General features: G+C 30.3%; 1 protein-coding gene and 1 non-coding gene across 2 annotated transcripts; one reads left to right on the top strand and one right to left on the bottom strand.

Moving 5' to 3' along the window:
• The first annotated feature begins 1,256 nt into the window (after window positions 1-1,256).
• Window positions 1,257-3,290, top strand: LOC108482547 (uncharacterized). The gene is made up of 2 exons (XM_017785677.2): window positions 1,257-1,524; window positions 2,366-3,290. The coding sequence occupies exon 2, from the start codon at window positions 2,487-2,489 to the stop codon at window positions 3,177-3,179; it is 693 nt and encodes a 230-aa protein (XP_017641166.1). The 5' UTR covers window positions 1,257-1,524; window positions 2,366-2,486; the 3' UTR covers window positions 3,180-3,290.
• A 2,702-nt stretch (window positions 3,291-5,992) lies between these two features.
• On the bottom strand, window positions 5,993-6,078 carry LOC128281924 (small nucleolar RNA SNORD25). The gene has a single exon (XR_008272208.1). It is a non-coding gene; the product is annotated as a small nucleolar RNA SNORD25 (small nucleolar RNA).
• Between the last annotated feature and the right edge of the window lie 11,713 nt (window positions 6,079-17,791).

The raw sequence follows: 17,791 nt of genomic DNA on the forward strand, positions 1-17,791 counted from the left end.
TATTTGATACTAGTGAATATATTTATAACTAATTTAAAAGTTAAACTAAAAATATTTTAAAAAGTAAAAACAATTAATTTAGTGCATTTAAGAATCATTTTATTATTTTTACTAATTTTTAATACGAAAATCAAAAGAATGATATTCAAAGTGTTTTTCTTATAATTATCGTCAAAATGAGTGTACAATATTTAAATATTTTTATATATAAAATTTCCTTTTCCATTTTACACTAAAATAGTGCATTTAATGAGACCCATAAAAATAATTAATACATTAAATATTCATGTGTCATACTAATATGATGCCACTTTTCAAACATTAAAACCTGCCACCTAAATTTATTTCCTTTTTCTGGCTAAAACATTGTTCTAAAATATATATTAGATATATTAGATTGGCCAAAAACTATACCTCAAGTTTCATTTTCTTTTTTGTCAAAATAGTTCATAAACTATTAATTTTAACCTAATTTACCTTAAAAATGATATCATTACATAGGGCAATTTTATTAGATACCATACAAAAACTGAAAAATGATAAAAGTATTATATAAAACAAGATGAGATTATGATCGATTTTTACAATTTTATATGATAAATATAAAAATTTGATATAATAATTAAATAAGTGAATGTACTTACAAAGTTATTAAATGAATTAATTTAATTCGGTACTATTAAAAATTAAATAAGACTAAATTAGAACAGAGTTAATATTTGTTGTTTCAAAATGACATTAATTTTTTTTCAGAATCATAAAAAACTTTTAAAATATAACTCTGTTTAAAAATAAATAATATTTTTTAATAATAAATGTTATCTCTCAAATTTGGTTTTATTTGATTTTCTTAATATGCAAGGACTAAATTGATTCAATCCCGATAATAAAGGGATCTATCGGTATATTCACCTAACTAAATGTATTTTTTATTGAAATAATAAAGTCAGAGGCTAAACTAGAAATTTTTTAAGGGTCGAAATTAAGTTGTAATTTATACGACAAAAAAATGTAATTTCAATATTTTAATAGCCTATATATTTATAATTTTTAAAGGATTAAATCAAAATTTATTATTTTAGGGGACTAAAGTATAATTTTAACTTTATTAATTTAAATTTTAAAATTTAAAAAAAAAAACTTAAATAAAAGGCCGAGGCCCTTACCCGCCTCTGGCTATGCCCTAATTAAAGTTAAAACAATGAAAATATGATATTTTAGTTCAAATCCTTTGATGAATAAATATTTTTGTAGACTTCATGATAAAATAATATTTATTTCTTTATAGAAAATGAATTTATGATATTTTTACAACTTAATTAAAATGGGATTAATGAGTGAATTAAACTTTTAAATATAGAAGAGATTGATAGTTTTGAAGGCAGGGAGTCTGTCATAGCAATTATGATTGGATTTGGAGCATCTGAACTTGTAACATCTTGTTTGTTTTAGGCCCTCTCTATCTCAGATCCGATACTGGGTTCTCCAAAGACACGAAACCGAAGAGGGGCTGCATGTTTCAAGGTAAATGTTTCTTTTCAATCGTTCTCTGATTGATTGCTTTATAGAAAGAAGATCCTGGCTATTTTATATTTCAAGTTTTGATGTTTGAAAACTGGGAATGACCAATCGTAAGTATGAGATGTGAGGGCATTTTGCGTGATTCTTTCTTATCTTTTTCTTTACGTAGTTAATGCTACCACAAAAGAAAAACCCCATTTCCCGCATTTCATATAAACACTTGTTAGTTTCCATTAACAGTCAAAAACTTCTCATTCATCACTGTTGGGTCATCCATGGCTCCCTCTTCCATCACTGGCACCACTGCTTCTATTGTCATTAGTATTGGTGTGTCCTTTCATCATATAAAGAAGTGGGTTGGTTTTGATAAAAATCATGACCTTCACTTCACTGTCCTTTGATAATAAAACTAATAAGGGCTTTGCCTTCCCTTGAAGGACTTCTTATCTTCCATGAAATGGTTACCAAGTTGCTTAAATCAAATTCCTTTAAGTTGTATTAGTAGATCATAGTTTTTTCTATCAGGTTTAGATTATGGCATTACATATTTTGTCTTGACAGACATCATGATCCTGCTATTTTTATTCATTGATTGATCAATTCTGTAACTCAAAACATATATATATATGATATTGCCAAAGTCGGATATAGCCTTTGGCCAAAGAAATGAGGTCAACTTAATCCAAGGGCAGATGTGTGTTTAGACCTTGAATATGTTTTGAGTTACAGAATTCATTGCTGCCAAATATATCTTGATTAGTTCCAATTTTATCATATTTTTTAACAGTAATGAGTTGTGTTATTACAATGCAAGACGGTGATAGTGGTTGCGGAATTGTTTCAGTGAAAACATACAGCTTTACCATCTCAGAATTGTGAGGAGCTTCAGTTCACATGATTGATGGAGAACGAGAGTGCCTGAAATCCAAGGTAAAAAGAATATCAGTTGACATAAGAAAACCAAAATGGAAAGGTACATAGAGAGAGTCCTAAACAGAGTAGCATTGATATCAGTGAGCATAGCCACATTGATTCTGCTTTACCTTCTCCTCCAAACCCCAGAAACATGCATCCCAAGAAATGCTCCCAGAAAGCCTCACTTTAGATTCCCAAAATCCAGTTGTGACTTTTATTCTCGTGACTACCTCCCTCTTCACAAGAAAAATACTCGCCTTTGGTCCTCCAAATTTTGGATCACCAAGGTCTCTTCCTACACTCACTTCTTCACCCAACTTTACCAAATGGGTGTCCTAAAAAACCACTCCAAAGTGCTGTGTGTCTCAGCCGGAGCTGGGCATGAGGTCATGGCTCTAACAAAACTGGGAGTTGAGGATGTTACAGGTGTTGAGCTGATAGAGTCAGTGCCTTTTGTTAGCAGGGCCGACCCCCATAATCTTCCTTTCTTTGATGAGGCTTTTGATGTCGCATTTACTGCTCATTTGGAAGACGCCTTGTATCCTTTGCAGTATGCAAGGGAGATGGAGAGGACTGTGAGAAAAGGTGGAGTGTTAGTGGTGGTTGTGGAGGAGCGTAGTGAGGAGGAAGTAAAGGAGATTGTTAGGTTGTTTAGAATGTCCAGCCTTCTTCACTCTTCTTATCTTATTTTTATAGGAAACAGAATCACCAGGATTCTATTGAAAAATAAGGCTTCTGCGTAATATATATATTTCCCCCTTTTGGTGTTGAATTTTTATAGTTTTGTTTTTGTGAATGAAAAGGGTTTTGTTCCTTGCAAAGAAAATCATATACTAAAGATTTGATCCATGCAACCTTTGTACTTCCCAAAAGATGAGAATGATGGTGCTTCTTAAACCACACTGAGAAAAGATGGGTACAGACTAGAGGTGTTTATGGGTCAGTCAAGTTGGATTCAGGCCAGATTTAAGCATAATGTTGACATATTTATATTTGTTCATGTTTAAATGTTATAATGGCTTAATTTGGTTGGTATATACCATATGAAAGTTGTCATTTTTGTTAGGAAGAAAAAAATTCTTAAGATTTAAGGTGGCAAGATTGAGGTCGCATCAAGGTTTTATGAAGTCACAACGAACTCAAGTTAAAGAGTGACATCGCAACATGGAATTCAATGAAGTCGTGACAAGCAATAGTTTGAATTTTACAATTTAGTCCCTAAACGACCTCCAATCATATTTTAATTCTATTTTAAGCTGAACAACTTGAAAAAAATTAATTGATTTGGAGTGATCATAATTGCTTCGAAAATGAACATGACATCCCAATACCTTGACCCAATAATCGGGTCAAGTAGGGAGTGTTACATGAACCAAAAGGCAAAACTAGTGACTTAAATAAAATTTTTTGAATAATTCAATAATTGTTTGTAACTTTTTTTAAGTGAATAAAATTTAACTTACTAATAATCTAGTTACCTTAAATATAGTTTAAACAAAATTAAAACATGACAAACATTATTCTTAGAAAAATATTAAACTTTTACGATGAATTATGCAAAATATGTTATAAAGTAAAACACAAAACTAACATGATATATAATAAATAAATTAATCTTTATTTTGACTTGTATGAAGTAATGGTTAAACCATTTGTTAGTCACTCTCAAACCCTATCATTACCCGTGACAACTCAAAAGTCAGTAGTGTCAAAAAATACAGGTTTGGAATCTCATTTTTGTAAACTGAACCTGTAATTATTTTTATAAGTATTTATGGAGATATATTATAGGTGAATTGAATTTTGGATAAGTAATTTTATTGAGTGATTAATTAAGGTACAGAGACAAAATTGTAAAAGTGATAAAAGTTTAATTATTATAAAATTTTAATTAGAAACTTAGACTAAGGAACACATTGGAATTATAAGTGGACGGTTAGGTAGGCAAATTTATATATACATGTCATAAAAACCTTAATTTAATTAATTAAATTATATATAAGGCATAAAATAAAGTATAAGATAAAATGTAGTGGAATGAAAGAGAAGATCTCATCTTCTCCATACATTGCAACCGAATTGAAGAAAAAAGAAAATTAGGTTAATGCCATTGATGGGTTTTGAAACTTTAAGTTAAATTTGATTAGTGCAATTTAGTTTTGGTTTCTTTTATGTTTTTGGAATTTCGAGAGCTTAATTTAGTTTACTCGTGTGTTATTTCCAAATTGTTAAAGTTCTGAAAAGATGACATTGATGAATTCTTGAAATTTTTGGTGTTGTTAGGGAAAAAAGACTAAATTGTGAAGTTAATTAATAGTTTTGTACAATAGAGACTAATATGCACAAGTTTCAAAATTTATGTTAGAAATGAAAAAAAGGAGGTCCAAATTGCCCTATGATAAAATTGGGTTAAATATTTGAGTTTTAAATTGAAAGTTAAGTTAGTCCCGGTTTTAAAGACTAAATTAAATAAATTATAAAAATTACTTATATTTGCAATTGAGTGTAATTGAATTGGTTGTTGGTGATAAGGACAAAATTGAATAGATTAAGAAATATCACATATAGTTGAAAATGTGAAATTAAATCATTTTTGTGATGAATTTAATTATCTTATATGTGGAATTTAAAAATCAATTATAAATGAAATTGAAATAAGGGTGAATGGTAGATATCAAAATATAAGTTCGAAAATGCGAATTGTCATTACATGATTTAATTGATTCGATACAGAAAAATGTATATGCTACACCTATAATGGCTTAATTTAAGATATGCAAAATAAATTGAAAAATTAGGTGATGAATTAGGAATTATAGGTTTCACATATTAAAACAGTGCATATTATGTTTTAATGTTTGAATGTAAAACTATAGAATTATATACTCAGCATATGATTTTTTATTACATATGTATAATAGATGGGGTAATAGAATATGGCTACATAAATTGGGTGATGAAATGGTAGGACACTTGAATTGAATTTGTAGGTTTTGATAAGCTTGGTGTATACTTCGAATGGTTAAATTGATGTCTAGTAGATTATTTTGAGGTGCCATTTGAGATATATTGGTATGTTTCTATCGAGTTTTATGCAACTTTGAAATAGATATTAAAATGCATTTAATGGTTAATTAATATCACACAATTTGGCCACACGAATTAATGATATGATCGTGTGCCATTAAAATTTAACATATATAAATTGCATACAAACCTAAATTGTTACACGACTAAGTTTAATTACACCAACAAATATAGATGATTAAAAATATATTAATAAATAATTATTAGTGTAATAATAAAAAATTTATATGGATTTATTAATCTAGTGTTTGATTCACAAATATATTATTCATTAGTATTAAATATTTGACAAAAAATATTATTAAATAAAAATTATAAAAATAAATAAATAGAGAAATCATTTAGCCAACTAATCATGATTGAAACTCATTCAATCGTTACTAAAAACAAGTTTTAAGATATTAAAGCATCAAAAAGATGATTAAAAGAAGAGGAAACAAAATGGAATTTAGGAGTGTTTTTATGAGAAAAGAACTCAGTCCCTTAGATGTTCATAAAAATCTGCGATCATATTCGCAAGTCATTACAGGTCTGTTATAACTCATCACTGTTCTTCACAAATAAAAATAAAAACACTCCCAAAACCCTAAAACTTTTAATTCCAAATATATATATTGATTGAAAATATAGTTGCCTAAATGGACTCCCACAAACATTTGAGGGAGAAATAAGAAAATCTAAAGCAACACAATGAATTTCGCTTCAAGGGAACGAGTCCTGTGGGAACGGAATCGAATCCTCACAGACCAGATAGTGAAGCCTCAAAAATTAAATTTTAAAGAGAGGGAGACAATTTGTTATTTATTTGTTGAAGAAAATGAAATCGCAAAAACAGAAATAATGGAAGCAACAAAAAAAAAAAAAAAACCCTAGGGCCTGAAGACGATGATGGGGGAGGTGGGGGCGAATTTATAAAGTAGAAGCGTTGGAGAGATTTGACGGTTGAGATGAGTCTTTCATTCGATGGACGGCTGATACTTGACTTTGTGTTTAGTTTACCCTAATTTCCTATGCAATTACTAGACTAGCCTCGGATTCCAAATTATTGGGTTTGCTGTTAGGTTACATTAACTTGGGCCTTTAAATTGATGCATTTGTAAATGGGCTTATATTTTGGGCTAAAATAGCTTAAGTCTGTTTGGTTATCAATTACAGTTGTATCAAATGGACTTAATTCACTTCTATATTATTATTTAATTTCCTAACTGAATTGGTGTCACGAGTCAATCATACACCAACTTAATTAGGAAGTTACAGAAATATTCTTCCATAATTAATATAAGTAATATTATTTGAGAATATTTTAATCTTTTCACTTTTTTACCTTCATTATGTAATAGATCGATTTTCAGTGGTAGTAAAAAAGGCTATTTTGGAACCTCATTTCCATAAATCGAGTCTTCATATTTAATATTTACGAATTTGGTATAAAAATATATTTATGTTTGGTCTAGTAATTTTTCCAAATTAATAGTTAACTTAGGTATAGGGATTAAATTGTAAAAGCCCAATCGCTATAGGTTTTTAATTGGTCAAATACTTAGGGTTAAATAACAATTAACCAAAAATCCAAAATGATAATTAAACCATTTTGGAATATTTGATAGTGAATGATGATGTATTATACACTAAAATGTGATTAGTGATTAATTAAACTAATAAAATAAGGCTAATTAAGTTTAATTATACTATATATACTTAGGTGAGTGGAAAGAAAAAGAGAATGTTCATCTTTTCCTTCCTTTCATACCTGAATCTTCAAAGAAAGGAAAATAGAAAAACCATCCCAAGGGTTTCAAACTTTTGGCCATGATTTGGTAGGTAAATTCATGACCTTTTCTTGTAATTTTTATGTTTTTGATGTTACGGGAACTTGATTCTAGCACATGTACCAATTTTAAAACTTTTAAAATTTTTAAAAAGTTTCCATTGTTGATTTCTTAAAAATTTTGGTGTGAAGTTGATGGATTTTTAAGTATAGATTATGAAAAGGACTAGATTGTAAAGTTTATTTGTTAGTTTTGTACATAGGGACTAAAGTGAATAAAATGTGAATTTTTTATATAAATAGGAAATAGAGGGTCCCTAATTAATGTAATTGAATTCAGATTTAAAATCGAGGCTAAAAATTGAAAGTTATGGTTATTTCGAATTCAAAGACTGAATTGAATAAAATGTAAAACTTTAGAGGTATCAAAAAATTATAGTATTTCATTCATGTCATGGAATAATATGAAAATGTTTAATATTGATGGATTGTATAAAATAATTGTTTAGATCAAAAACCAGATTAAAACAGAGTTAATCGAGAAAAAGCTAAAATTGTTGATTAGTCCCTAAAGAATCAACTTGTTTGGTGTTTTGACCAAGTAAGTTCATATGGCATTCATTTACTTAGTTTGTTACGTATTTGTTTTGTATATATATTTTCTAGTTTGTTACATTTTGTTTTGTATATATATATTTGATTGTGCAATAATTGGTTGTAAATCGACATAAAAGGCTAGAATTGGACTAAATTGAAAAGTGATGTTTATAAGTGTAAAAATGCTTGTATGAACTTAGTAAATGTTAGGATACGGTTGACATGCCAATAGGGTATTGTGCGCGCTTGTACGAGATTGATTACAGATGTTATCGAGGTCCAACATTTGTTACGAATTCTCAATTATATGTGACACAGGTTTAACTTGGACGAGTAACTTGATGTGCCATTATAAAGGTTTATCCCGGATGGGTAACCTGATATGCATATATATTCAGCTCAGACGAGCAACTGGTGCGGTATAAATACTTGTGTATCTGAGTCCATTTACTAGGGTTCATTGGGTGAAATTGTTTATATGAAAATGAAAATTTGAAATGGGATGAATTGAACTTGATAATTCAAATGGCAAGCTATTGAATGAATTGAGCAAGAAACATTGATTGATGTAATGCATTTGTTATGTATGTGATTATATTATTCTTTGATTAAATATGAATTGGAGATCGTTAACTAATGTGACATGAATTGGTATGTTAAACATTTGTGGTATCTTTTGATATTTATTTTTAAGTAAATGCTTACAATGTTGGTGTTTGTGATTTATCATGTCTAGCCAAATGTTGTGCCAAGTTAAAGTAACTTAGAAATGTTGGCAAGAATAAGGTAAGTTTTGTTTAATACATATGAACTTACTAAGCTAAGCATCTATAGGCTTACCTTGTTTGTTTTCCCTTTTCATTATAGATCATCACCTTGCAGAACTCATCAATTCAGATCAACTCGAAGCTCACACTATCACCAAACTGGTAGTTATATGATCATTTTGAGTCAAAGGTTGTTGCATGTATATAAGTGTCTTGGTGTAATCCTTAATGTATAAAAGTACTGATGAGTTGAAAATGGTAATGAATTTGGTATATGATAATTTTGAATGTTGGTCATGGTATGTGAATTAGTTAACGTATGATTTGGCAATGGTTGATGCCTAGTTGAAATGACATGTTTTATTGTCATGCTTGAGATATGTGTTGGCATATAGTTGATTTGGTTCATTTATAGGTCATGAAGGTTTTGATGGTTGAATTGTATATGAAAGCAAATGTTGAGTTTGACTAAATTGTTGGGAAATGTGCCCATATTATAGTAAACATGTAATTATTTTCTATGTATTCGAACGATGAATAAATATATAAATTTAATTTCACATTTCACTATTATATCTTTTGTGTTTTTTGTCTTTCATGTTTTGCATACATAGAAAAATTGTGACGAGCAAATATTGGCTCATTGATTGTTTAAATTCAAACTGATGATAAGTGGTATTGTAAGAACATTTATATTGCGAGTAAGACAACTTACTTCAATAGATAATCTAACAGAGTCAGTAATCTCTTAAAAGAATCAAAGTGAACATTTGATTTAAATACTTAGAAGGATTATTATGTCATCTACAATTCCAATTAGGGAGATAACTAGTTTTGGCTATCGAAAAAGTTGACTCCACGGGTAGAGAAAAATGTACTAATTGGAAAAATGATACATTGGACTGGACCCAAGTTGAATTAGCTCTGAATCTGTTTGTAAATTAATTCATTCGTAACGTTCATGGTGTGACTTAACTAAATTCTGAGTTAGTCACTAACTATGCGTATATAACTCATGTGCTTTGATATAAGTGGAGGCTTATGCTCTAAAAATGATCGAGTCGATAGCCGGTACGTTGGGTACATGACTTGTGTATGACATGGCTTTAATAGCAACAATGGAATTCATGGCTCGATTAAAGAGTTAACGATATCCTCTCATTGGTATTATGTGGATTGATAAATATGGAGCGTGGAGCAATTTACCATAGTCATTAGTTAACAGTGGTCATATTAATCATTAAGAAGACACAATAGTGATAATGATATAAAATAGGATTGTACCGAGTGAATGGATTTAACTCAAATGAATCAAGAATATCATACGAGGGCAACAAACACATGACAAGGTCATTGGACACAATAGTTGAATGAATTGCTTTGGTAAAGAGTATGCAATAAGGAGTTTTAAATCATGGTACTTCTTGTGAACTGACTCCATGATTAAGTAAATTGCGAATTATCAAAATGATTCTTCTGGACATAATTGTAATTATTCGAGCTTAATTGTATATGTCCAATTGGTCCCTTTGCTAGCTCAATAAAAGCTCGATCAGACTGCATTTGAATCAAAAGAAAATTCTACGACTTTGGAAATAATTTAATCGAGTCAATTTATTAAATGTTGAATTAAATTAGGTGGTTGTGTGAATTATTCAATTAGAGAATTTGGTTAAAGAAATTTCTTGAAAAAATAATTTTCTTTAAAAAATAATTTGAAAAAACTCAATGATTTTTGGCAAAATTAATTTTGATCAAGTAAATTAAATTAATCAAATTAATTAAAATAAATATGATATTTTTGGAAATTAATTTTCAAGTCAGACAATTGGCTAAATGGGTAATTGAACTTGAAAAATGGACCTAAGATCTAAAATTGAACCCAAGAATCAAAACCCAAGACTGAAACACAAAACTTTGTTGAACTGGACCTTGTGTATGAAACTGGGCCAACGACCCAACCGGTGGCTAAATCGAACTTGTCAGGCCATCACTGGCCCGGACCGACCTAGCCATGCCCATTCGGGCAAAACAACGCCTATTAAAGGTGTCGGGGGAGTCCTGTGGGCGATGGCACCACCGGGCATGGAGACCGTGACGGCGACGATCTAACAGATGGTCGACAGAAATGGTTCTTCGGTGGTAGAGCAACAGAAGAATTAAACTCCTAATGAGACTCTACCGAGTAACTTGATTTCAAATTAACTTTTCTAAAGATAATATTATTTTAATAAATTTAATATTAAATTAAATTTAATATTTATCTAGATTTTAATATGAGATATTAAATTAAATTTAATATTTATCTAGACAATATTTTATTTATTTAGATATTAATATGAGATATTAAATTTAATTTAATATTAATGTGATTAATTCTAATTCTAATTAAACTATCTCTAAACTCTCCTTAAATAAAGAGAGTTTTGGTCATTATTCTCAAACACTTGAATTCAAGAAAAGTTATAGGAAGAAAATTCTCTAAAGAAACTATTTCAAAAAATCTCTAAAGATATTCTTGTTATTTGCAACTTAACCTTAGAAGTTTAGAGAAATTATAAAATTACCCCACTAGTAATTTTGCAAAAAAAAAGAAATCTGATTTGAAACGAGCTCACACTTGGAAGACGTGAGCTTAAGGGTAGCAAATAAAACTACTCGATCAAAGTGCTTATCCTAGATGAATTATAATTGTACGATTTTAATTAAGTGTTTATTACTTTAGATAACACAACTAAGTTATTGTTTTTGGAAATATATTTAAAACTCTGTTTTTCCCTTAAACATATTTTCCGTTGCATTTTCTAAACCCGATTTTCCAACATAAACATGGTTGACTTAGTTGGATGAAAATTTGGAATCAAATAGGCTTAAATGTTGAATATATGAGAAGTGTGATTTATTTTTTCATTTTTGAAGCTCATGCTTAAAACATATAAGCTATAGATGTGTATGTGTACATAAATGTATGTAATGAAAGTGAATTGGCATGTTTCATTGTGGTATGAAATAAGTAAAGATTGGTATTTGAGTGGTTTGGATGTTAAGGTCTACTGACATTGAAATTTTTAAGTTTAATTGTTGTATAAGTAGTGAATATCTTGATAAGAAGTTGAACTTTGATGTTTGAACTTATTTGGAATGATTTGGTATGTTTTGAGTCAAGTGGAAGTGGTAAATAGCTATATATTTTGAAAGGTTTGACTTGAAACTTTGAATTAAGTACCCAATTGTGCATTTTTGCCAAAAAAGGAGTCACGTCTCGACGACCAACCTCTCTCATCACAACGTCGGCCAACAGGAAGTGATGTCGCGATGTCGAATGGTACGAAGTTGTGACGTGACTTACAGTTTTGGTGACGTCACGATGTGGAAGTGATGATGTCACGATGTCGACTCTAAACTTTTAAATCTCTACAATTTGGTAGTATTTCGTGCTCAGGTTGACAAAAAAGCTTTCGTAAGCTCGTACAAGACCCGAAAATTATTGTTTGACATAATTTGAATGTGATTAATACTTGATTACATGTGTAAATGATTGTATGTCGTTTAATTGACATGTTGCTCCGGTAACAAATGTAGCATTCCGTAGCTCAGACCTAACGATTGAGTCATGCGAGGAGTGTTACACATTAATTGTATCTATATTATTAATAAAACCCCTGATTGAGTTTGTGTCACAAGTCAACCGGGCACCAACTCGCTTGGGAAATTATGGCAATGTCATTTCGTAATTAAAATAAGTAATATTATTTGAGAGTATTTTAGTCTTTTCACTTTAAAAAATCTAATTAAAATATGCATTTTATGAAATTTGAACCCACACTAATTGCATCAATAAAACTTTTAATTTACCACTCAACTAAAGTTTTATTTTATATTTTAATATATTTTAATTTTATTATGAACACTTTATTACCTCCATCAATTGTATCTATACTATTAATAAAACCCCTAACCGAGTTCGTGACACAAGTCAATCAAGTACCAACTTAGTTAGGAAATGATTAATATACATTTTTATTAAATGACTACTATTATTATTTTGATGGCATTTTGTCTTTTCATACTTTTATATAGATTTAAAGAAAATAACTAAAATTAACATGTCTAAAGATTAAACTCATGTTTAATGGATTTATAAATAAAATTTTACCACTACACCAATAATAATTCTTGGATAAACTTAAAAAATTCAACTTTTAACATAAAATGTTTCCTCTTACCAAATTTGTGTATCTATACTATTTGTGAAAAATAAAATAGAATAAAATAAATAAAAATAAAGAACACATAAATTTTACGTGGAAACCCTTTCGGGAAAAAAACCACGGGCAGAGGAGAAGAAAATTCACTATGTCGAAAAATTTTTTTACTCAAATACAAGAGGAATAGACTATGTCTATTTATAGGCTTGCAAAGCCATATTCTAGTAGGATTGAAACACCTTATCCTAATCAATATAAAATAGATGGAGTTTAATAAGGTTTAAAACCTTATTCTAAAATAAAATAAAAGAAGTCTAGTTCTATATGGATTTTACTTTTATTTTATTTTCCATCGTATTTTATTTAAATAAGAATTTGGGTCACTTAATTCTAACAATCTCCACCTTGACACAAATTCTCAATGAACAAGTTCTTCATCGCGAACTTTCAATAAACAAGTTCTTCACCTCTTCCAAAAAACCCCTTAAGGGTTTAACTTCAACAATGAACACCAACCAAGTCTAAGCAATGCTCAAACTTGGTTATAGGAAGTGACTTAGTCATCATATCTGCAGGATTTTCATGAGTGCTAATTTTGCTCACAACAATATCACCACGAGCAATAATATCACGAACAAAATGATACCGAATATCAATGTGTTTTGTTCTCTCATGAAACATTTGATCTTTTGTAAGAAAGATGGCACTCTGACTGTCACCCTTTGCAACAAGCCTTGCTTTATATCTGGGTTCTTTAACTCCTGGAGTCTCTTCTTTCTTTTTAAACACCCATTTACAACGAACAGCCTTTTTACCTTTAGGAAGTTTTACAAGATCCCATGTTCTGTTTTTGTGGAGTGATTCCATCTCCTCTTGCATAGCAAACATCCACTTTTCTGAGTCTTCACAGCTAATCGCCTCAGAATAATTAAATGGCTCTTGATTCGCATCTATATCTTCAGCCACATTTAAAGCATAAGCAACTAGATCAACCTCGGCATACTTCTTTGGAGGTTTAATTTCTCTTCTTGTCCTGTTTTTGGCGATAGAGTATTGCGGTGAAGAAGCAACTCTATTCTCAATTTTGTACTTGGCTTGAGGAGTTGATTCGTATTAATCGATGCTCCACCGCTTTTGGTTTTCTTTATTGGAAGAGTCTTTAAGAGATAAGTTAGGTAGCATAGCGTTTCATCAAAAACAATATCTCGCTAATCACAACTTTTCTATTTTCAGACACCATAACTTATAGCCTTTTACACCACTTTATAACCAAGAAAACGCATTTAATGGATCTCGGTTCCAATTTTCCATTATCAAAATGAGCATACGCAGGACACCCAAAAATCTTTAAATCGAATAATTAGCGGGATTACGGACCATACCTCTTGTGGAGTCTTTTTCTCAATGGCAACGGATGGAGATCGGTTGATCAAAAACATGCAGATGAGGTCGCTTCGCCCAAAATGACTTGGTAAGTTGGCATTTGACAACATACATCGAACCTTCTCCATGATCGCTTCGTTCATTCGCTCGCAACGCCGCTTTTCTTGTGGAGTATGACGAACTGTCAAGTGTCTCATGATCCTTCGACTTGCACAATCTATTAAACTCATCGAACGTAACTCTAAGCCATTGTGCATGCGGAGGTATTTTATCTGCTTTTCCGTCTGTTTTTCAATCATAATTTTCCAAGACTTAAATGTGGAAAACACATCGCTTTTCTCGCTTGGGAAGAACGCCCAAACTTTTCGGAAAAATCATCAATAAAGGTTAGCATATAATTAGCTCCACCTCTCGAAGGCACTCGGGCGGCCCCACACGATCGTAATGGATATACTCCAACGTTTCCTTCGTGTTATGGATTCCTCTAGTGAATCGAACTCTCTTTGCTTCCCAAAACACAAGGTGCTCACGAAATTCAGTTTGCAAATTCCTTGCCCATTAAGAAGTCCTCTTTGCTTAATTCGCCATGCCATTCTCACTCATATGCCCTAGGCGATATGCCAAAGTTTAGTAATATCATCATCGACAAGGAAGAGGAAGCGACAATTGCATCACCGATAATATAGAACCTCAGAAACATATAACTTGGCAATCTTTCTTTGCCCTTTCATCACAACAAGGGACCCTTTGAAATCTTTAAAACCCCACTTTCACTGTGTATCATTCTTTTGAATCAAGAGTACTCAACGAAATTAAATTTCTTTTCAATTCGGAACATGCCGCACGTCACTAAGTGTTCGACAACTCCATCAAACATCTTAACTTTAATTGTTCCAACACCGCGATTTTACATGAAGCATTATTTCCCATCAAAACAACACCTTTAGATATCTTGTTTCATAAGTTGTAAACCAATCCCGATTGGGACTCATGTGGAAGGTGCAGCTGAATCAAGTATCCACTCTCGCTTACTTTAGAATCATTGATGAAGCAACTAGAAGTTCACCATCGTTGTAGTCTTCTACAACATCGCCTTCACCGAATTTTCCGTTTGTTTTCCTTTTGATTCGCAGCCTCCCTTTTAATCTTATTTTGTAGCTTATAGCACTTTCAGATTTAATGTGCCCTTTCTTCTTGCGAAGTTGCAAGTTTTACCTCTGTTTGAAGATTTCGATCTACCCTTAGATTTACCACGAGGATTCCGTTCCTGTGTTCTACCACGATCATCATCAACATTCCGGTCTTGTCTCCCACGAACAATGAGACCCTCTCCCTGAGAGTTGGGTTTAACCACAAGATGCTTCATCTTATCATACGAGGTTAAAGAATCATAAACCTCATCAACTGTGAGAGACTTGCGGCTATATAAAATCGTGTCTCTAAAGGTTGAATAAGACGGGGGCAACGAACAAAGTAGAATCAACCCTAGATCTTCCTTATCATACTGAACCTCCATGGCCTCCAAGTTTGAGAGAATTTCTTTAAACACTCATTAAGTGTTCGTGTACGACGCACCTTCCTCCAAACGATGAGCATAAAGACGCTTCTTCATATGCAACTTGCTTGTTAGAGTTTTCGACATACATATTTGTTCTAGCCTCTTCCATAATGCAATGGCGCTTTCTCTTTCATCACATCCTGCAAAATTTCGTTGGACAAATGCGAGATGTAATTGTGTTAATGCCTTTCGATCCTTACGCTTCTTCTCTTCATCTGTTAATGTCGAAGGCATCTTATCTATCCTAGCAGGCATCCTCTAGATCCATCTGCAAGAACGCTTGCATCTTAATTTGCCACAACGCAAATCTAGTGTTGCGATCCAACAATGAATTTCATACTTCAAAGACGCCATTACCGTGATCGAGATGAATAACCCTAAGCTCGATACCAATTTGTGAAAAATAAAATAGAATAAAATAAATAAAAATAAAGAACACATAAATTTTACGTGGAAACCCTTTCGGAAAAAAACCACGAGGCGAGAGAGAAGAAAATTCACTATGTCGAAAAATTTTTTACTCAAATACAAGAGGAATAGACTATGTCTATTTATAGGCTTGCAAAGCCATATTCTAGTAGGATTGAAATACCTTATCCTAATCAATATAAAATAGATGGAATTGAATAAGGTTTAAAACCTTATTCTAAAATAAAATAAAAGAAGTCTAGTTCTATATGGATTTTACTTTTATTTTATTTTCCATCGTATTTTATTTAAATAAGAATTTGGGTCACTTAATTCTAACACTATTAATAAATAAAATTCCTGATTGTGTTGGTGTCACGAGTCAACTAGGCACCAACTCGATTAGAAAACTATAAAACTGACCTTTCAGATTTAAAATAAGTTATATTGTTTGGGAGCACTATATTCTTTTTAATTTAAAAAGAATAGAAATATATGTATTGTAGGATTTGAATCCATATTAGTTATATTGAAAATTTTAAAATTTACCACTCAACGAAAGTTTTATTTCATTATATTTATATATTTTAATTTTATTATGCACATTTTATTACCTTCATCAATTTTATTATGCACACATTTATCTAAATACGTGGTTACTTCTTTTCATTATTTGTTATATATTATTTTAAACACAAATTTGTGTTCTATTTGTGGTTTTCACACACATACACGTATAATAAGATTTCTTATTAATAATGTATTTAATTGAAGTTGTGTCACAAGTTAACTCGACAATCGACTCAAGATTGATAACAACACAATGATAAACAATTTAATTAATTTTTTTAATTTTAATATCATACATATTTCATGAGTTATTATTAATTAGTTTCAAGCCATACATTTCATTATTTAATATATGTTATTTTTAAACACACATTTGTTTTTCATACTTGTAGTTTCCTCGCGCATACGTGTGTGATAGGGTTTCTAGTATTAATAATGCATTTGATTGAGTTTGGTGTCATAAGTTAACTCAATCTTGACTCAAGATTGATGACAACACTAAAATAAATATTTCAATCTATTTTTTCATTTTAATAACGTATATATTTTATGCATTATTATTAATCAGTTTCAAATAATAGGTTTCATTATTTATTAAATTTTATTTTAAACACATATTAATAATTTAAATTTATAATTTTTAAATTATTACTGCATCCAAATAAATCCAGTCTTCCTTTAACCTTTAATTTGTGCTACAACAATCACATAATTTTAATTTATTCTTAAATAAAATATTTCATTTTTAAATAAACTAGCTTCTAATGTTACATGTGTTACATATAATTTTAAGCATTAGATATTTAATTTATTTATTTTTAAAAAATTTATGTTTAATGGAAATATTTAACGTAAAATAATACTTCTTATTTGAATTATTGAATATAGTTAAAATATATTAACTTATCAATTCATTTATTATAACTAAAATTTTTCAACCAATAATTAAAATATGTTTAACATATTCTACCAACAATATATTTTTAGTTTATATAATTAATACAAAGTA

Source organism: Gossypium arboreum, chromosome 1 (genome assembly GCF_025698485.1).
Source record: "Gossypium arboreum isolate Shixiya-1 chromosome 1, ASM2569848v2, whole genome shotgun sequence".
Lineage (NCBI taxonomy): Eukaryota > Viridiplantae > Streptophyta > Magnoliopsida > Malvales > Malvaceae > Gossypium > Gossypium arboreum.